The 22,866-nt window shown below is 40.0% G+C and overlaps 1 protein-coding gene across 1 annotated transcript in view; it reads left to right on the top strand.

Moving 5' to 3' along the window:
- The window catches only part of me2 (malic enzyme 2, NAD(+)-dependent, mitochondrial), a 29,872-nt gene that overhangs the window by 968 nt on the left and 6,038 nt on the right, over window positions 1–22,866 (top strand). Inside the window, exons 2-10 of the mRNA XM_067439609.1 lie at window positions 8,752–8,883; window positions 12,953–13,086; window positions 13,373–13,522; window positions 15,541–15,616; window positions 15,849–16,010; window positions 16,605–16,818; window positions 16,956–17,053; window positions 17,181–17,294; window positions 22,435–22,546. Coding sequence (XP_067295710.1) covers window positions 8,776–8,883; window positions 12,953–13,086; window positions 13,373–13,522; window positions 15,541–15,616; window positions 15,849–16,010; window positions 16,605–16,818; window positions 16,956–17,053; window positions 17,181–17,294; window positions 22,435–22,546 — 1,168 coding nt within the window. The 5' untranslated portion in view covers window positions 8,752–8,775. The remainder of the gene's footprint in view (window positions 1–8,751; window positions 8,884–12,952; window positions 13,087–13,372; window positions 13,523–15,540; window positions 15,617–15,848; window positions 16,011–16,604; window positions 16,819–16,955; window positions 17,054–17,180; window positions 17,295–22,434; window positions 22,547–22,866) is intronic.

Here is a 22,866-nt window from a genome sequence, read left to right as displayed (position 1 = left end):
AAGCATTGCATTTGCTTACTCAGGATGTGTTCATCACATCAACTTTTAGGTGCTGCTTTGCCAAATCATTGGCTTGTTTTCGCTGGGGAAGAACACAACACATCAGGCAGATCTTGTGTGACTTCCCATTTGGTCCCTAAAATAACCCTCAGTGTCACTTGTTAAAGGTTATAGGTCATGAGAGGAACAGCCGTATAGAAAGAATGCTTGTTTTCTGGGACACATTTAGGGTGGTACACTATTGATGAAGAATCTGTAATAAATTGTAGCTCCAAAACTCAGGACACACATTGTATGTAATCGATTACAAGGAAATTGATTACTTTTAGATTACTTTTGAACTTACAATGTTTATCACATTGATTTGGAAATATATTCCACTCTTTGTTATCAACAATATGAAGTGCATTAAAAATATTACATTACGTTCACAAACTTTGGTTTGTGATGGAACTGCAGGCGATTTGGGAATTTAATGAAAAGCTAATAAAGTAATTAATTAAGTAATTAAATCAGAGATGTCAAATTAAAACAAATCAAAAGCATATTTAAACATTAAATATTTAAATATTTTATTTAAGATTAAATTTTATGTTATGTCACGTGACTATTAAGTGACATCAAAGAACCATGAAATTAGTTAAAGTGTATTTTATTATTATTTTTTATTTTTTTAAGTTAACATATTAACTTAAAATCTAAATGTACTTCAATTAAATATCAAAGAGGCACAGCTGAGCTGACAAAAAATTTGCCAAATCCCTGCATTGCAGGTAAATTAAGTTGTGTGAATTTGTACATTTTAATGTGTTTGAAAGGGAAATGCCTTCCAAAGACACAGTAATACGTGACTCAGTGATAATTCAAATAATTAATGCGTTCTTCAAGAGCTGATTAGATATGCTCTGTTGCAATGCTGAGAAAACGCTTCTTAAAAGTGAAATAATTTCTGTAAATGCTGTGGGTTTCAGTTTTCAGCGATTTCAAGCACTTCATTTTTATGTGGCAGATAAAGGAATTCATCAAGCCATTCACTATCACATGCCGATAGTGATGCCAAGCTCATGGGTTCGAGAATCATTAACTGATAAAGTGTAGACCTTCAATGCAATGGAAGTATAAACTACATATTTTGCACGATATTGGAAAAAACTGACGTGATATTTTCTTCTTCTTCTGTGATTTATATATTGCGATAAGCAAAAAATAAAGGACATTTCAGTTCGTTTTGGAAATAATTACTCCTTCTACAATGATTGGGGTGATTTTGTTTGGGATGTTTGTAAAAAAAAAAAAAAGCCATTGTCCCTTTTTACAAGATAAAAATCTCTGATGTGCCCAGAGTGTGTATGTGAAGTTTTAGTTCAAAATACCCCACAGATATTTTTTATAGCATGTTGAAATTGCGAATTATTTTTTTTTTTTTTTTTTTGAGGGTGAGCGAAACATGCCGTTTTTGTGTGTCCCTTTAAATGCAAATGAGCTGCTGTTCCCGCCCCTTTTCATGAAGAGGGTGGAGGTTCGAGACCTTGTGTTAGCAGCTTTGATTACGACACGCATTGAAAATGTCAAACCCTTCTAATATGTTCAGAAAATGATGGAGAGACTAACAAAGAAGTGACAGCATTAAAATCCAGCAGGACGTTTTATGAATGGTAAGTTGAAGCATATGTAGCTGTCGTGGAGTTAACTGTCTTCAAGTCAGAATACTTCATTTTCGCTCATGTGGGAACTTTTGTAAGATGCCTTCAGAGCCTATAGAATATCTGTAGCATGAAGATATAACTGGTAGTTTAGTTTTATTACTGTTTTTATTACTGTCTAAGGGGTGGTAATATTATAAGAAGCTCCCTTATACGTCGCTAGGCGAGCGAAATCGGAGTGGCTCGTTTTTTCCAAGCAGCAACCTCCCACAGTTTCTCTTGAAGCCAATATGGAAGTGACTTAAACTGTAATTCATCGACTGCCGCTAGGGACAAATGTACCGACAGTATCTCATTGAGCCCCATGTTAAAATGCCCAACTTTACAGCAGAAAAAAACATGTTTACAGCCTGGTACGAATTGTGGTTTTGGTGTATATGGCTAATTTTGCTCTTCATGACGACTGTGAGGGGATTGCATTTTGATATAACTCATTCATTTACATTATATAAAGCCTTAAAGTTCTGCATAATTAAGGGCGTGGCCACTTTGAGTGACAGGTGGATAGCCAATTATCCGCTGTCTGTTAGTCATGGGGTCACCTCAGCTTCGCCCATGTCCCGCCTCCCTTGTCAGTTAACCCATAGACAGTATTAAAAGAAATGGACACTGCGACCCCAGAATTCAACGGCAAAAAGTGAAGTCAATTAGAAGCACTCACTTCCTGATGGCTGAGCCTACTGTACTGCACAGACTCAGACTGAGCTTGACGACGTAGATGTGACGTAAGCAACCTGTCTGACAGTTGTAAGTCTTCTAGTATTTGTGCGAAGTGAAATCTAAATCACGTTGTTTAAATGTTTTGTCCCGATGCTTTTGGCTCTTTATGGGCTTCTCCCCTAGCCTAGAAATCTAGACGCACCCTAGCGGCAGCAAATCTTATCTGCCGCGAGTGTCGTCTAGCAACTCTCAATACACTTCTGAGCTGTAAAAACCAAACTCTGTCGGGCCAATCACATCGTGTATAGAGTCGGTGGGCGGGGCTTAACATAATGACGGCCGAGTTGCGTTTGTGTGCTTCTAGTAGACACAGAAACTGGCGAACGGCGGTCTTTCGAATTAGCTTTGACCGCTACTCTGGAAGACTTGGAGTTAAGCTTTTCTCTGAGAAAAGAACAAAGAACGGCACTGAAGTCATTGTTAAGAAGGGAAGATGTGTTCTGAGTTTTGCCGACCGGATACGGCGAATGTTTAATCTGTCAACGAGCTCCACTTCCCCTTTGTTGGTCTGGTTGGTGTAGCGCTATCCTATCGCGTGCAGAGGGAGTTTGAAAGCTTGGTGCGTTTATCCCGCCCCTCGGATTGCGCTGTCAATGGTGAGTTTCCAGACCAAACATCTTGATGTGGGTCTGGCTTGTCAGGCTACTTCTCCCCATGCGTCTCCCCTGACTTTATCTGACTTTTTACCTCAACGTCGCCCCGATTGCCTCATAGACAGTAAAAGATTGTCTGCGAGCGTCTCCTCCTGTCTATATGGTAATTTCTCTACTGTGCGACAGAGAGTCGCGTGGTTATGAAGCAATCGTTAGCATATTTTTACAAAAACGGTTTCAACGGGCCGATAGTGTAAGATACAAGGTAATGGAGCCTTTTAGACATTGTCGAGTGTCTTTAGAAATAAACATTGGACAAATGGAGTCTTTAAACACCTCAGATGTAAAGTTATTCACTGTAAAAGTGATGCCAAAAAATGAATGGGATTACCCCCTTGAGTTAACTGGGTGTGACGCGCTGCCAAGACGGCAACGGCCAGCTCGGCCCTATTTTACGCTTCAGAACTGCTCTTCAGAATCCTATGGGTGTCAAGGACACAGGTCCGGTTCTACGGGGGTGCTAGAGGGTGCTAAGCACCCTCGAATGCAAGCAAAATCACCATCAGTTGATACAGTAATAATATTGGCAAAACAGATTTGGCCGATTTTCACATTTGTGTCCGAGCTCTGGAGAGCGTCAAATGCATCTATTTACAGCGTGTTTTTGCAGCTGTGAGTGGTGTAGCCAATCACAGACTCAGCGGTGAGTGATGCAGCCAATCACAGATAGTTGTTGATCTTGGGAACGCGATAGGAATCTCACCACTTGAAATTGCAGAGCTCTCATTCAGTGCGGAGTTAACGCAACCTCTTAAAGGTCCCGTTCTTCGCGATTCCATCTTTCAAACTTTAGTTAGTGTGAAATGTTGCTGTTAGAGCATAAATAATACCTGTAAAATTATAAAGCTCAAAGTTCAATGCCAAGGGAGATATTTTATTTAACAGAAGTTCCCTTTCAAAGTCTACAGCGAACGGCCGGTTTGGACTACACCCCTGCACTTCCTTCAGGAATGACGTCACTAGAACCGTTTGTTGACTAACCCTCCGCCCAAAAGAACACGCAAAAAGGGGGCGTGGTCTTGTTGCTCTCCCACGTGGAGAAGAGCGCGCATTCAGCGCTTGCATCTCCCCGTTATGGTAAGAGGCGGGACCTTTCCGGGCAAAGTGTGCTACGCTGCTGTCCAATCACAACACGGGAAGCGCTGGCCCAATCAGAACTCGTTACGTGTTTCTGAAGGAGAGACTTCATAGAACAAGGAAATCATCAGGCCGTTTTTAGGACAGAGGAAACAGCGCTGTACAGATAAGTCAATTGTGTGAAAAATACTGTGTTTTTTTACACGCGAAACATGAACTCATGTTATATTGCACACTGTAAACATAATCAAAGCTTCAAAAACACGCGAAGAACGGGACCTTTAATAACAAACAAAGTCAAGCCACTATGTAAGTAAGAGATTTATTGTTGACAACTTCCTTTTTATAGCGAAATTTTTTGAGATCACGATGAACTGACAAAACAACAGCATTGTAGTCATCTTGGCTCTCTTTCGAGGCTTCAGTCATTCATTGATAAAATCGACGGCCAATATTGCTTACTGCAAAGTTTTGGAATTGACATCTAAATAGAAATGGAACTCTGCACGAGACAGAAATATCCCCCTGAGACCTGGAATAGAGGTTTGGCATCAGTAGAGGACATTATTTAGTGAATCTCTCAACACACAGTTTTAAGTCTGTAGCCTATATTCTTATAGAATATAAGACATTCTTATGAAAATACATTAGCCTACATATAATCCCAAAACATTACATTACATATAGTCCCAAAACACATTAAAAATGCAAATTAGAAAGGAAATGGCATTTATGGCCATGTACACACATATTGCGTTAAGTAAAATGGTATAGCCAATAACAAATTATTCTGTATCTTTCATAACATTGAGAATCATCTTTATACAAAGTTTGGGTAAAATAAATGGATTTGATGAATGGAAAAAAAATCCCATTGTTTGTCTATTCATGTCTTTTAATTTCCTCAATAAAGGGGTTCTGGTGTCCTCTGTAGAGTAGAATATATCGCATAACATAGGAATTTAAAAAAAAATCGTAACTTTTTTGGGGGGTTCTCAGGATGATGACATGTTAAAATACTAGTAACGCATAGAAGTAAATGACCTGTAAATAAATACATTTATAAATTTCTCACTCTACACCGCTATGGATGGTCCGTTGCTTGGAGCACCCCTCAGTAATTTCAGAAGCACCCTCAGTGATTTGATTCTGGAACCGGGCCTGCAAGGACACTACGTCCAATTTTTTATTTTTTTTTACAGTCTATGGTTTTTTCACATGCTGGCATGAGAGCCTTACCAAAGCAAAGTTACTGGATTGTCCTTTTTCATGTTTTCTGGGTTGGTAGATGCACCAGGGACCCGATTATAGCACTTAAACATGGAAAAAGGCTTAAAGACATGAAAGATTTTCATGATATGATTTAAGTCCAAAATCATAGCCATAATGTAAATGTAAAATTACATTGAGGGCATTTGCTCTCTTGCAGATAATTGTATCTAATGCAATGCCATATTGCTTCAAATATCTTGGAATGTTTTATGGTGAACTGTTTCTTTAAGTGCAGATGGTTCAGTTTGGAATGATCCCTGAACTTCCTGCCCTGTCGTTGTTGCACCCTTGAGCGGTACACCTAACTCCGGTCAGCGTGATTGTAATTAGTCTGCTGTGAATCACACTGGATGAAACCGTCCTGACCTAGCAACAGTCATGATATCAGCATGCACACCACCTCTAATGTGTACTTTGACTTTTTTAATAACCCAGAAGAACACAGTATAATAAATCAATAAAGAGCAAGCGTGGGATACTGGTGGAGTTTTTTTTGTGGTGTAAGGATTTGGCTTTGGGTTTGTTCAGCTTTCATTTCCTCTACGTAAAGCGCAAAGCACACAACTTCAGTGCTGACATGACTGTTCAACTGCTCACATGCAGACGTATACAAACCAGCAGTCATGAGACATCTGATTATGTTGTTTTAGAGTTGAGTGTGTGATTGAATCTTCTGTGATATGATATTACATCTGCATCCTATTAGAATGGGCATTCATTTGGAGGTGTAGGATAATTTAGCTGGTTTGAAATGTATCGGCTTTTCAAGCAGGCGGATTCTCTGTTTTTGGAGACTGAAACAGCTATTTTTTTAAAAACTGATTCAAAAGTATTTCTATCCGTATATTTGGTGACACGATGATGTCATGTGTAAAACGCAGATGGACTAGCTATTATTGGTTTTATATGTAGCTGAAAGTAACGTTAGCTTCATAAGGTAATATGCCACTATCTTGGTCAATTAATATAAGGTAACCGTCACTTTTTTATCATATGTTAATACTAGCTACATATAATATTGATTTAATAATGATCTACTTATTCATATATCTCTGAGTTCCAAAATAAATGTTTATTAGAATGATTGATGAACGTGGGGAGCGACACAGCGCGTGTTCCAATAAACAACGTATTGCTGGTGCTAGTTCTCTCATTTACTATGTTTTATGTTGGTAATGATAAACTAAATTGAAATTTATTTTCTTATTGAAGAGTTGATATACAGAATGTTCGACAATCGCGGATGCCATGTCAACATATCTATAATTTGAGTAACTCAAATTATGATGCGCGGTTAATATGTCAACATAGCCTACCAACTTATAGGTATGTTGGCATAGCGACCGCCCGCACAACATTCTGTCTCACACATTAGCTAACGTTACTGATAAGTTTGTTTAGTAACGGTAGCTCGCTGCTATTTCATTAGATTGACATTACATAACGTGAAAAGCCGTAACTAAGCTTAACAATAATAGAGATTTAATATAACAATTACCTTGTCAGTGAACATGTTTTCTGCTGGAGATGCCAGATTCGCTGGTTGACAGTGGCAATATGACAACAACTCCCATGAGCCCACGCACTTTCCCGACGTCATCAAAGTACGTCTGTTGTTATTATTTTGAATGAGTGACCCCTAGTGGCCAAAAGTTGCATACTGCACGTTTAATTATTTTCCCACGCTCAAATAATTAGTGTTCTTCCTACTTTTTTGGGAAAACATATCTTGTTTTCATTCATAAAAAATGTTTCGTAATGTTTTTTTTGTTGAGATTCCTGGATGGTTAAGATACATCATTTAGATCAGTGATTCCCAAACTTTTGTGTCAGCCAGTAAGTTTTTTTACTCATTTACCAACAACACACTTGCATGTTCACGGTCCTCTGATGTCAATTAATGGGTACATAGCATGCTGGAAACTTTGTTTATACATTTAAAGCAGCACTGGGTAACTTTTGCTCTCGGGGTCCCCCTACAGTTTGGAAAAAATAATGTCCTCAACTACTGTCGTAAGCTCTGTCCTCCTACAACAGGAGATGCCATCGCGCGTGCATTTGTTGACATGACAGCCCTGATAGCCCTGAACTAGTGATGCGTGGGTCGTCTCATAACCCGCGGACCCCGTATGTCTATTTAATGGTCGCAGGTGCGCGGCGGGTTGTAAAAATATATACAGTGGTGCGGGGCGGGCCAAATAACTTCATAAAAGCGACCCTGCAGGTTGGTGCAGCACTAACAGTTCCCCTGAACACTGCAGGAGTTCACATGCAGGTGTTCTGCTTGCGGCGCGTGTGAAATGTGTTCATCCCAGGTAATGTTACAGTCAGTGGCATGTTTCAGCATGTCATATGAATATAATTTCATGGGTTATATTTTTTTCAAACGCCAAATAATCGCGATTCTCACGTTTACAAGCCAGCGTCATTATAGTAGTCTATTGGTTACCGTTTTACAGAATCTATATGATACTTCAGTTCAGTGTTTGAGTGGTAGGTAATCACCGTAACAAGCAGGACAGCATCGGTCGGGCACGCCTCCTTCAGCTCACGCCGACGAGCAAACGCTGGTCACATGTTGATCCTCGTCCTGCCTTTAATCCCATCACTTTTTCGTTTCCTCTTATTGCTTTCCTCCAACAAAACCTTTTCTTTCTTATTTGTCTCTGCTGCTTCTGACATGACTATATTATCCGATGAACACAGTTGGGCTCGCACGTCCGAATTTAAGGAAGTGTGGGTGTTGGTGGAAGTGACGTATATGCCGTAAAGCAGTCGAATTTTGTAGTTCTTTTTGTTCTCGGGTTACTACCCGAAACCCGAAGTTTAAAAGTACGATTAAAAACGATACAGACCCCATCAGGCTATGGCAGACGTGTCATTCAACCTATTGTAAGTCGATGTATCATCACAAGCGTCTTGAAAATATATTATGAAGGTTGAAAAGTTACCTGGTGCTGCTTTAAAATATAATTTAGTTAAGTGTTTTTTTTATTTATTTGTATTTAAATGGTTTAGTTTTCCTGTAATTCTTTTGCCCAGGGTCACAGACTGTTTAAAGGCTGCAGACATGTTTATCAGTGCTGTGTGTGCTTGGTAATCTTTATAAGGACTCTGGTATGACTGTTTATCTGAACAGCAGGGACTCGTAATGTTCTCAGTGAGGATTGTGGTGTGAGAACCCAGTGCTGCTGACAGAACAGCCATAACAATTCAATCTAATCGCCCGATAACAGCCCAACTCTTCTATCAGGCACTTGTGATCTGAGGGTGTCGGTATATTAAGTGTGTGTTTTTATGTTTTATTTATTTCTTTTCTTTTGCAGATTTGTTTCAGCATCACTGCAGCCATGCTGTCCAGACTAAGCACGAGTGTGAGGCCGTGTGTGAGTGTGTGCCGATGGGTTCACACTAAAGAGAAGGGGAAACCACTCATGCTCAACCCACGTACCAACAAGGTTAGAAAAATACAATCTGTCCATCCTTCTAGTTTGGTCTCCATGTCCCTTTCAGTCGCCATTCTTTTTTGTTTTCAATAACATACAAAGAGGAGTTGGGGAATCTACTTTAAATCTGTAATTTGCTGCTTTCAGTTTAAAGGAGTAATGAACTGCATTGTTTTATGTAAGATGGTCATAATGTAGAATTAAAAGGCATTTTCCCACCCTGATTTTAGCCCTTTGATTTGAACACAGTTTGAATGGACTTGTCTGCTATGAGACTTTAGTGTAAATGCCCACTGCTGTGATTGGCTGCTGTAAGACATGTATTAACACACACTGTTGTGATTGGCTGGCATCTTTGCTTATGAAATGGCTAGTATTACATGTGGAACTCTACTGAAAATGTTTAGCACATTTTTACTATTATTTTTTAATATATATTTTACTATTACAGCTCTCAAGGTTAACTAATTGTGAAAAGTGTTGATTATAGCATTATTTTTATAAGTTCATATTGTAAAAGTCTTTTTGTAAACCCTGTGCAGATTTACTTAAGAATCCACAGTGAAATGTACTGAACAAATAAACAGTGCTCAATTGAGATATTCACGTTGTTGTAATAATAACCATATTCCTATAGCATTAGGATCCTTTGGAAGGTAATGTTATTTTTAGTCCTGTGGTCCTGCATCGCTCTTCTCTCCTCGTCATCTCACCAACACTCCAGTGGTCCTGCATCGCTCTTCTCTCCTCATCATCTCACTAACACTCCAGTGGTCCTGCATCGCTCTTCTCTCCTCGTCATCTCACTAACACTCCAGTGGTCCTGCATCGCTCTTCTCTCCTCGTCATCTCACTAACACTCCAGTGGTCCTGCATCGCTCTTCTCTCCTCGTCATCTCACTAACACTCCAGTGGTCCTGTATCGCTCTTCTCTCCTCGTCATCTCATTAACACTCCAGTAGTCCTGCATCGCTCTTCTCTCCTCGTCATCTCGCTAACACTCCAATGGTCCTGTATCGCTCTTCTCTCCTCGTCATCTCGCTAACACTCCAGTGGTCCTGCATCGCTCTTCTCTCCTCGTCATCTCGCTAACACTCCAGTGGTCCTGCATCGCTCTTCTCTCCTCGTCATCTCACTAACACTCCAGTGGTCCTGCATCGCTCTTCTCTCCTCGTCATCTCACTAACACTCCAGTGGTCCTGCATCGCTCTTCTCTCCTCGTCATCTCATTAACACTCCAGTGGTCCTGTATTGCTCTTCTCTCCTCGTCATCTCACTAACACTCCAGTGGTCCTGTATCGCTCTTCTCTCCTCGTCATCTCACTAACACTCCAGTGGTCCTGCATCGCTCTTCTCTCCTCGTCATCTCACTAACACTCCAGTGGTCCTGCATCGCTCTTCTCTCCTCGTCATCTCACTAACACTCCAGTGGTCCTGCATCGCTCTTCTCTCCTCGTCATCTCACTAACACTCCAGTGGTCCTGCATCGCTCTTCTCTCCTCGTCATCTCACTAACACTCCAGTGGTCCTGCATCGCTCTTCTCTCCTCGTCATCTCACTAACACTCCAGTGGTCCTGCATCGCTCTTCTCTCCTCGTCATCTCACTAACACTCCAGTGGTCCTGCATCGCTCTTCTCTCCTCGTCATCTCACTAACACTCCAGTGGTCCTGCATCGCTCTTCTCTCCTCGTCATCTCACTAACACTCCAGTGGTCCTGCATCGCTCTTCTCTCCTCGTCATCTCACTAACACTCCAGTGGTCCTGCATCGCTCTTCTCTCCTCGTCATCTCACTAACACTCCAGTGGTCCTGCATCGCTCTTCTCTCCTCGTCATCTCACTAACACTCCAGTGGTCCTGCATCGCTCTTCTCTCCTCGTCATCTCACTAACACTCCAGTGGTCCTGCATCGCTCTTCTCTCCTCGTCATCTCACTAACACTCCAGTGGTCCTGGAGTGTTAGTGAGATGACGGGGCCAAAGTTGTGATGATGAAGTTAGCGTCGATCTTCTTCTGCAGAGGTGCTCTTTCACCTATCATAGATGGGCACATTCCACAATGAGCCGTTCTTTTGGGCTTGGTTAAAATAAAAGCTGTTTGGCGACTAACAAGGAAGTTTTCAGTTCTGAAGCTTAAAGGATATACTTAAAGGATACGGTATGATGACCTATTGGTAGATTAAATTCATGACCTCTTTAAATAAAAATAAGTGCCGCAAAAACAATAAGGATATAAATAGCAGTGACAGCATTAAACTTTTAGCATTTACCCTAAATTATGTCCGTTTGCTGTCTTTTTGCTAGTTTTTTTTTTTTTTTACTCCCCAATGTAGACCCATTCACACTTTCTAACACAATTCTTGTGTGTTGAGGGTCTGAATGCTTTTGTCTGGAAAACATTAGTGGAGTGACTCAGCAGAAGTGCCACGTATCCTGAAAAACATGGGTGTGTGCTTAATTTCTATGCTGTAGACCACTGGTTTTGCTTCAGGACTCCTATATTATTTTGGACATCAAGCGATGGGCCATGTTTATGCTTGCTGTAATTGTATTTTATATAAGTCACGCTTGTGTAGTTTTTGTTTATGGTTTTTGAAGATGAAGTCATGCACCAATACCGTTTAGTTTGGATGCCTGTCCTTTGACATCAATCACAAAAGTGTTTTCCTCCAATTTAAAAGTTGATAAGTCTATACTAACTAACTAACTAACTAACTAACTAACTAACTAACTAACTAACTAACTAACTAACTAACTAACTAACTAACTAACTAACTAACTAACTAACTATCTATCTATCTATATCAGTATTTCATAATTTGCATTTGACAGTATTTTTCTGCAACCCACCAGCTCAGTTTTAAACGGTTCCACACCCCTCTAACATGCTCAAACAAACACATTCACACACTCCAGGCATATGGAATGTAAACTGAATGCAATTCCTCCATGGGCTGTATGGTATAGATGGGTGTTTCCCCCTCGCTGACCCTCATTGGTCGCTATTCTGCATTGATCTCCTCCCTATAGACACCCTGTGTTGGGTTTCCTCCTTTCACACAGGATGTATGCATTACATTTGTGGCACTGGCACCTCAGGTCAAAGAGTCATGCATGGTTTTAATATACAGAAGAGCAGGGCTGCTCCAGCTCATCTCCAAACACGCATAAAGCAGGGTTTCAGGCTCTCTGGAGGGCCTTTTGTGTTGTCTGCCCTCCAAATGTCACATACACACCTATAGTAGACAATGTATTAGATTAGACTATCTGCAGTTGTCTTTGTACGGCTTTGTCTGTAATTTGCTAAGGCAAGCATCACTAGTATTGCTCATATTTATGGTTGGGGCTTTGAACAAACTCTAAAGGAACGTAGGTGTTGCACCAGTACATTTTTGATCGGTTTGCAAACGGTGTAGTCTTGAATATGTACTTGAAATCTTACACATTCCATAAATTTATAATAATAATTAATATGTCAACCACATATCTATATCGATCAGGCTTGTAAATGTCACATTACTACATAGATATTTAATTTTTTATTTAATTTAATTTAATTTATACTTTATTGTATTATTTTTGTATAGTTTGTATTTATTTGTTTTTATAATCAATGAATATTATAATTTTTGTTGTTATTATTATTTACTTTTTAATATGACTTGCAATCTTAGACATTTCAAATAATAATAAAAATAATTATAATAATAAGTTATAGTAATAAATAAATAATAATACAAATAATTACCGACCATGAAAAAATATATATCAAATGGTTTGATCAGGTTTTATATTTTTAAATTATTATTAGGCTATTTATTTTTGTTATTCAGACTGCTGTCATTAAGAAGAGCAGAAAAAAATCCTGCACTCGACCATTGGTCGCAAAAAACATTATCATATATTTAATTCCACTTTTTTTGATCTGACCTTTGTCTGATGTTTTAAAATGTTAATTTTTTTAAGAATACAATTAAATTTGAATTGGCCAAAATTTAGCCCTTGCAGTTACCCACAGTTTTAATGTAGTGAAAAAGTAAAAATCTTGTGTAAACATTCATTGTGCGTTTGTGTGCACACAGGGCATGGCTTTCACTCTCAAGGAGAGGCAGATTTTGGGCATTCATGGTCTATTACCACCAAAGATCGAGACCCAAGACACCCAGGCCATGCGTTTCCAGAAAAACCTGAAGAAGATGTCCGACCCACTGCAGAAGTAAGTTCATTCACATCACTACACATTTCTGATGATAAAATAAATCAAGAGCTGTTCTAAAATTTGATTTGAAATTAAAATTTCCATATGAAATCTGAATTGCATTAAAAAATTACCTTTAATATGAGAAATTCTGTGACCTAAGGTTGTGTGGCTACAAATAATCTTAACCAACCTGCTGTTCATGATCCTAAAAGATAAAATTAGCAAGATAAAAATATTCTATTCACATGGAAATGTTACATATGTTTTGAATGCAGATTCATGTTTGGGTCCATTTGAGCAGGTATATCTACCTAATGGGGATTCAGGAGAGGAACGAGCGTCTCTTCTACCGCGTGCTCATGGAAGACATTGAAGCTCTCATGCCCATCGTCTACACGCCAACTGTTGGCCTTGCGTGTACGCAGTATGGACACATCTTCAGGAGACCCAAGTAAGCCACACTTCATCAATTATTAACTATTTAACTTTGATACATTGAACCCGTTTCTGTGTGAATCAAAACGTTGATTGTATGCTCAACATGCTCTTATTCTCAGCTTGTCGGGGAGTTATTTTTAGATGTGCCAGATAGAAGATCTATTGCAATTTACAGAGGCCATATAATGCCATTTTACAAAGTCTTGATTTTGTTTTGAGCTCTATTAGAATTGGTTTTCATGTGTGAATGTGCAAAAGAACATTATTTTGCACATATTTGACTCTTCTCGGTCTGCAGTAATGCTCTATTTAGTTCCTGTCTCTGTGAAGCCCCTCCCTCTGAAAAGCTCAGTTTGCTCTGATTGGTTGGCTGGATCACTGTGTTGTAATTTGTCAACCACTTTTAAGCCTAGTTCACACTGCCCGATTTTTGCCCCGATTTTGAGTCGCCGACAGGTTTTGCGAAATCGCCGACAAATGCCCGAGATCACAGGTAAATCGGTGCTCGTGCACGCGAGTGACAATCACGCAGTGTGAATAATCAAAGACGCGATCAGAGAGAATCGCCGACGAGTCGCCGACACCGGTGAGATATTTGGCATGCTAAATATCTGGACCTGTCGGCGATTGAAACTCCTGCTGTGTGAACTGCTTTCTGACTGAAAATTACATCGGCGATGACCGACAGCCAATGAGAGAGTGAGATACAGGGCAGCAGGACGTTCAGGGAGGAGTTATAGAGCAGAATTTCAGTATTTTAATAGATATATTTACAATTCTATCAAACAGAAACAAAGGCCAAACATTTGCACATCCAGCCACAGCAGCAGCACATTACAAAATTGTTTATTTACCTCAAACTGTCTTTGCAGAACACAATCCTGGCTCCCTCTGTCTCCAACAATTTCTTCCGCCATAATCTTTTTTTTCTTTTTCTCCACAAATCAGCGCACATACAGTTTGAAGCAAACGTTGTGCAGTTTATCATTTTAAATAACAATTCATAGTCTCGCATGAGAACTCCGATCTGACGCACGTGTGATCTCGCGTTGTTTACTCGGCACATCGCACGTGTGTTTGGGAAACGTAGTTTAAGCACCGGAGAGAGAGAGAGTTGTCTGCGATTCTTCATCTTGTTCAGTCATGCAGTGTGAACTCCTCTGTCGTCAAACCATTGTGCAGTGTGAACACATCAGTGACTGAATGATACCCCAGATAGTCATGCAGTGTGAATAGAGCAGTGACCCGACGAGTTTGAAAATCGAGCAGTCTGAACTAGGCTTTAGTGTGTTTAGGGGAAATGTCACCACTCAACCAGGCCTTTCTCCTTTATTTTGCATATGCCCTGGAGTATAATTATAAGGAATATTGTGACGTGTTTATTCCTGGAAGAAAACTCAAGACTACAACGGAGGCGTTTCAGGGACTTTATAAACCTTGCGCACTGATTTAGAGAATAACTCCTTTTTGAGTGACTGGTGCTCAAATCAATATTTTGGCGTTATTGAGAGCAACTTTCCCTTTACAGCATTACATCAAAATAAACTGAAGAATCAAAAGAACATTTCCCATCAGAATTGAATGTCATGAAATAGTGAAATGATTTTTCTTCACTGGCTGCAAGCAAAAACAAACAAAGCTTGGCCAATGTAGGCTGATTAGTAAAACAAATAAATCTTACGAGCCAGTTTTTGAATTATTTGTTCTATATAGCTTTCTAATTCGATCGGTTTAATGAATAGCTCTATTTGAATCCTTCATCTCTGAGTTCATCAGGGAGTTTACCGATTTAACATTTTCATCACTGAATTGCTAGTTAACGTTACATCCAATCATGTACACTATAAACCAACTGTTACTGTGTATTTAGAGTTCAGTGAAAAAAACACAATAATTTGTTAACAGAATTTTTTTTTTTTTTGCTTAGTATGTAGTTAGGAGTGTTTTTGTTTTTGTTGTTGTTATTATGGGGGAGATTATCTCAAAAAATGTGTGTTAGAGAGATTCAAGTTTTTGTCTTATTCTCCCCAGAGGTCTGTTTATCTCCATTAAAGATAAAGGACATGTTCGTTCCATATTGGATAACTGGCCAGAAACCAATGTCAAGGTATTGGATTTCAACATTTCAGTGCTTTTCAATTTAAAGTGCAATGTTTGATGTCACTGTTTGTTCTGTCATGATTTATTTACCCTCATGTTTTTCCTAACATATTTAATGACAACATTTTGTCATTGTGGGTGATCTATCCCTTTAAGACTGTGATGTATGTATTAATTTGATTTCTTAAGAGACTTTTTCTTAGTATAGTGAGGGATCATTCATCTCTGTGTGTCTGCAGGCTGTAGTGGTGACTGATGGTGAGCGTATCCTGGGTCTGGGGGATCTGGGAGTGTATGGTATGGGTATTCCTGTAGGAAAGCTGTGTCTTTATACGGCCTGCGCTGGAATCCGGCCTGAAAGTTGCCTGCCGGTCTGCATTGATGTGGGCACAGATAACGAGGTTGGTAACCATTCATTCCCAAAAAGGGGTCGTTCTGTGGGTTTTTTCTAGGCTTGGTTGTGTTTATGGGGCGTTTTTTCTTCTTCTTTTTTAACGCCGTATTTTTCTTTATTCCACACCGCTGTCTCCACTGTCCTTTGAACGGCTCGTTTGCTTCCTGCTTCTATGAAGCCCATCCCTCCGAAAAACGCAATGGTCTTAGATTGGTTAGATGACCAAATGTAGTTTCCTGTATTTTTATTGGCTGAAGTGCCAAGCATAGGTTGTCGGAAACGCCACGCCCCTTTTCATTACGGACAGAAGTCACATCTGGGGCAGTGTTTATGTTCATAGCAAGGGTTTATGATGTCACCAACCCGGGAAGAAGCTCGTTGTAGTCCAAACCAGCCGTTTTGGTAGGCAATAAACTGCCATAACTTTAATATCTCTGTTTGCATTGAGCTTTCAGTGCTGTAACTTTGCAGAGACTGTTTATGCTCAAGCAGCAACATTACACACTAACTAAAGTTCAAAAAGTGAAATCGCATGCAACCACCCCTTTAAAAAAAAGAAGCTATTTTATTATGTTCGTTGTGCTCTTGTGTTTTTTTACAGAAGTTACTGAGGGACCCGTTCTACATGGGTTTGTACCAGCGGCGTGACCGCTCTCAGCGCTACGACGATCTCATAGATGAGTTCATGGAGGCTGTGGTGGAGAAGTACGGACAAGACACCCTTATCCAGTTTGAGGACTTTGGCAATCACAACGCTTTCCGATTCCTGAAGAGATACCGTGAGAAGTACTGCACCTTCAATGATGACATCCAGGGTGAGTACCAGTACCTGCAGTACTAGACTTTACAAAGTGCGCATTGCATCGTCAATACAAGATCTGGACCAAAAATGTATGGACCTCTTAATGGAAATAACATCTCAACATTCATGATGTGTGTTTGTGTGTCACAGGCACTGCATCAGTAGCTCTGGCGGGTTTACTGGCGGCTCAGCGTGCCATAGGGAAGCCAATAACCGAACACAAAGTTCTGTTTCTGGGGGCTGGAGAGGTGAGCACACATGACACAGTTTAAAGCCACAATGACGCAAACTCGTCTTGTAATCTGCGTGGTTTAATTAAGGATTAAACTTAAGCATAGCCTGTGTATTTAAGCTTTAAGCAATTTTCACTTTTAGGCAGCTCTGGGAATTGCTAACCTGATCGTCATGGCGATGATGGAGGCGGGGGTGTCTCAGGCAGATGCCAGAGAAAAGATCTGGATGTTTGACAAATATGGTCTGTTAGTGAAGGTGAGTGAACATGGCTACATCAACCCCCGGTTTCAAAGACAAGGCTTAAGCTAGTCCCAGACTAAAATGCATGTTTGAGCTGTTTAAAGGGATAGTTCACCCAAAAATGAAAATTGTCATCATTTTACTCATTCGCAAGTTGTTCCAAACCTGTATGAGTTTCTTCTTTTTGCTGAAAACACACAAAAAGATATTTGGATATTTTGTTTTTTAACAAAGCAGAGAGAACAATCATTCACTACCATAGTCTTTTTCCCCTTCTATGATTGCTCTCTCTGCTTGGTTACGAGATATTTTAAAATATGGCAGTGCTTTTGTTTTGTCTCAAGATGCACACCAGTAATGTTTTTTTTTTCTAAGGCACATTTATAAAAGCTACTTAGGGTGTTTTCACACCTGTAGATCGTTTGTTTTGTTCCGAATTTGAAAAAACAATTTGTTACAATGTTGCAGTTTCTTCTTGGTTCGGTTCACTTCCACAAAGCAACCTTTCCAAGTGTGCCGAATTGTGTTTATGCGAGTCACATGTGAGTACAACTGTCCTCTCATTGGTCAGTTTCCAATGCGTCATCCATCAAGATTATTGACAAATTCGCTCCATGAGCTTGTTGATTTATCTGTAACTGTCAAGACACACTCAAACAAAACTACAGGGAGTGCAGAATTATTAGGCAAATGAGTATTTTGACCACATCATCCTCGTTATGCATGTTGTCTTACTCCAAGCTGTATAGGCTGGAAAGCCTACTACCAATTAAGCATATTAGGTGATGTGCATCTCTGTATTGAGAAGGGGTGTGGTCTAATGACATCAACACCCTATATCAGGTGTGCATGATTATTAGGCAACTTCCTTTCCTTTGGCAAAATGGGTCAAAAGAAGGACTTGACAGGCTCAGAAAAGTCAAAAATAGTGAGATATATTGCAGAGGGATGCAGCAGTCTTAAAATAGCCAAGCTTCTGAAGCGTGATCATCGAACAATCAAGCGTTTCATTCAAAATAATCAACAGGGTCGCAAGAAGCGTGTGGAAAAACCAAGGCGCAAAATATCTGCCCGTGAACTGAGAAAAGTCAAGCGTGCAGCTGCCAAGATGACACTTGCCACCAGTTTGGCCATATTTCAGAGCTGCAACATCACTGGAGTGCCCAAAAGCACAAGGTGTGCAATACTCAGAGACATGGCCAAGGTAAGAAAGGCAGAAAGTCGACCACCACTGAACAAGACACACAAGCTGAAACGTCAAGACTGGGCCAAGAAATATCTCAAGACTGATTTTTCTAAGGTTTTATGGACTGATGAAATGAGAGTGAGTCTTGATGGGCCAGATGGATGGGCCCGTGGCTGGATTGGTAAAGGGCAGAGAGCTCCAGTCCGACTCAGACGCCAGCAAGGTGGAGGTGGAGTACTGGTTTGGGCTGGTATCATCAAAGATGAGCTTGTGGGGCCTTTTCGGGTTGAGGATGGAGTCAAGCTCAACTCCCAGTCCTACTGCCAGTTTCTGGAAGACACCTTCTTCAAGCAGTGGTACAGGAAGAAGTCTGCATCCTTCAAGAAAAACATGATTTTCATGCAGGACAATGCTCCATCACACGCGTCCAAGTACTCCACAGCGTGGCTGGCAAGAAAGGGTATAAAAGAAGAATATCTAATGATATGGCCTCCTTGTTCACCTGATCTGAACCCCATTGAGAACCTGTGGTCCATCATCAAATGTGCGATTTACAAGGAGGGAAAACAGTACACCTCTCTGAACAGTGTCTGGGAGGCTGTGGTTGCTGCTGCACGCAATGTTGATGGTGAACAGATCAAAACACTGACAGAATCCACGGATGGCAGGCTTTTGAGTGTCCTTGCAAAGAAAGGTGGCTATATTGGTCACTGATTTGTTTTTGTTTGGTTTTTGAATGTCAGAAATGTATATTTGTGAATGTTGAGATGGTAAAAATAAATAATTGAAATGGGTATAAATTTGTTTTTTATTAAGTTGCCTAATAATTATGCACAGTAATAGTCACCTGCACACACAGATATCCCCCTAAAATAGCTAAAACTAAAACTTCCAAAAATATTCAGCTTTGATATTAATGAGTTTTTTGTGTTTATTGAGAACATGGTTGTTGTTCAATAATAAAATTAATCCTCAAAAATACAACTTGCCTAATAATTCTGCACTCCCTGTATACGACTGTAGCCGGCATTACCACTGTTAAATGATATACTACATTCATATTAATACTGCAGCAAATTCAAACACGCTCTCTGTGGATCTCCCAGCACTGTCTAGAGTTGAACTGTGTAAAAACACACGCAAAAACTATACAAATATTATAATGAAGCTAGAGCAGGAATCAAGGCTTCTTCGAGACACCATTCTCCCACGGATAAGTGCATTTACACAACATTTTAAGATGAGGACGTGCTCTTTTGGTTTTCAACTTACTCACAGAATCAGACACTACTGCTATTTATATAGCACACTTCCCGTTCTGAATGATAATACCATTTGTTTCATTGGTCCGTTGGGTTGGATTGTAGGGCTGTGTATTGCCAAGACTCTGGTGATACAATATGTATCACGATACAGGGGTTACGATACGATATATTTCTTTTTTGTGTGTTTTTGTTTTTTTATAATTTAAAAGAATAAAGAACACAACCATAAGCCTAAAACACGAGACAAAGTATTTTATTTAATTAATACAGCCTATAATTTATATCACTAATCATATGCAATGTGCAATCTAAGTTAAGGGAAATGTAAAGTGACTGCAGGATTCTTTATGTGTATATGTTTTAAAGGTTCACAGTATAGCAGTGGCTATTTAACAACACAAAGTGCAGTCCATTTCATGACTGAATGACTCTGTTTTATATTTAACACAGTAGTCCTGATCACACAGAACGCGTTTTTGCAGCGAGAGGCGCCTTTTTTGAATGGATTTCGGTTGGCAGAGAGCGTTATGCGCGCTGCTTATGCGCCCTGGGCGCCTCGCGTTTTTGAAGGAGCGCTCCGAGCGCGTGAAGTTGAAAAAAAGTCAACTGAGCAGAAAAGCGCGCAACATCATCACGCTTATGTTCTGTTGTCCAAACGAATGAATGAAGCGGCGGGCCTTCCGTTGTGTTGACCGTTACATTATTCGACTGACAGTACCGGTGATTCGGGGGTTGCCTAGAAACATTAAAGCGCACTGCTCATTTTTGAATGAAAAAACGCCGACCAAAAAAGGGAGTGCAGTGCGCCTCGCATTTTCGAACCTGAAAAACGCGTTCTGTGTGATCGGGGCCTAAAGCTGTTTTCTATAAAGCAGCCTATTGTATAAAGTGCTGTTTCAAGAACTAAACTGCAGAGCTGGTGCATCCATATCCACATCGCTATTATCTTTCGTTCTCCTGCCACCGCTGTCAGTTTTGGCGTGTGTTTATTTTGTTACTGAGAGGAAAACGTGCAGGAGATTCTATCGAAACACTTCTCAGCAGCGCGGGTGACGTCAGGATGTTATGCGAGCTCTGTTTCAATGTGTTTCCCGAGTATTAGATTATAACTTGGCCTATTTTGCAAACAAAATGTTTCTTGTCGATTTCCTTAGTGGCTTCTTTTTAGCTGAAGCCAAAATGAGTCCACACTTCAGCTCTGTATACTGCAGGAGCGGAATAATGCTATCGTCTTGAGAGCTGGGTTTGCTAATGTAAACACAAGTGATGCACGCATAGACAGTAAAAGAAATGGACCGAGCGATCCCATTGACTTCTACGGCGTTAAGTGATGTCAGTATAGGAGCACTCACTTCCTGACGGCTGAGTGAACTGCGCAGGCTCAGACTGAGCTTGACGACGTAGATGTGACGTGAGCCTCCTGTCTGACAGCTGTAGGTCTTCTAGTGGATGTGGAAAGTGAAAGCTGAATCACGTTGTTTAAATATTTTCTCCCGTTGCTTTTGGCTCACTATGGGCTTCTCCCCATTCTTCTCTCTTGACTTTATCAGACTTTATGTCTCCACGTCCCCCCGACTGTCTCATAGACAGTAAAAGATTGCTTGCGAGCGTCTCCTCAGGTCTATACGGTAATTTCTCAACTGTGCGACAGGGTCGCGTTGGTTATGACGCAATCGTTAGCCTATTTTTACAAAAACAGTTTCTGCGGGGCGATAGTGTAAGATACAAGGTAATGGAGCCTTTTATACATTGTCGTGTTTCTTTAGAAATAAACAATGGACAAATGGAGTCTTTAAACGCCTCAGATGTAAAGTTATTCACTGTCAAAGTGACTCAAAAATGAATGGGAGTCAATGGGATGCTAACAGCAGGTGATGGCTTGGTTAGCAATGGCAGCCCCTAGGGGTGGAACACTTTCCGAGCGCTAGATTACCCCCTTGGATGCACGCCCTTACCTTGCACTTCTCCGGCTCCGCGTCAGTTATACGTTCTGAGATAACACTGCCATCTAGCGGTTGGGTGTTATACAGTAATTTAAACCAACCGAACACAAAGCCACGAATCTTGGATGTAAATAAATAAATATATAAATATCGATACATTGTTTTTGAGAATCGATACAGTATCGCCAACACATAATATCGCGATATTCACATGTATCGATATTTTCTTACACCCCTATTGGATTGCTTTCACACCTCAAGCGAACCACCACAGAGTTAATATCATTAACTAAATCATAGTTAGCAAATCTATTAAAAACTTTAGTTTCTAATTTATGTTTCACTTAAGTTGAAGCACTAAAATCGATAACTGGAAAACTAAATCTAAACCAGAAATAAAAATAAATGAAACCCCAATTGTATTTTTTTTAAAAATTAAATCACAAAAGGCCATAACAAAATTACTAAAAATGTAAAATTAATATATAGAAAATATAAAAATAAAAGCTAAATCACAATATGAATAAAAAACTAATATAATACTAAAATAACAATGAGTACTACCTCTGAGGTTGTTTGCTGTCTCTAAAAAACCACATGCAGTCGCAGTATTTTAGTAATCTGACCTCACATGACAAGTCTTCTCTAAAAACATGAAGAGAAAATCTGTGCCGTTGACAAACTTGTTCTTTTTTCACATGTTTGAGTCTGATAGCTGGAGTCCTCCAGTAATCCCGTGTGTGTTTCTCTTTTTTATATAGGGCAGAGCTTATGAGACAGACAGTAATCAGGAGGCTTTTGTTCACGCTGATCCAGGGGACGTGAAAAGCTTCTTAGACGCAGTCAATGTTATTAAACCCACAGCAATCATCGGTAAGAGAAGCGGCTCCTCTGTGTCTTGCTCTGAAATCCAACCCATCAATCTTTCTACCTCTCTGTTTAACCTTTAAAGGTTTAGTAGTTTCCTTTAAATGTTAGTCAATGATTGCACCTCAACAGTTGTCATTTAGTTTTTCGTGACCTAGCATTTAACAAGCTCCTTTTGTTTAAACCTTTAAGACTTCTGTATGTAAATGTCGCGTTGTAATGAGCTAGCCTTTTAACATTTAAAAAGGACATCAATACGCCCATCAGACTACTGGGTAATGAATGGGTTTGCTTTTTTATTTTATTTTTTGTAAATGTGGGTTGCT

The sequence above is a fragment of the Pseudorasbora parva genome, chromosome 3 (assembly GCF_024679245.1).
Source record: "Pseudorasbora parva isolate DD20220531a chromosome 3, ASM2467924v1, whole genome shotgun sequence".
Taxonomy (NCBI): Eukaryota; Metazoa; Chordata; class Actinopteri; order Cypriniformes; family Gobionidae; genus Pseudorasbora; species Pseudorasbora parva.
The sequence above is the reverse complement of the archived record's forward strand: the minus strand, read 5'-3'. Positions and strand labels throughout refer to the sequence as shown.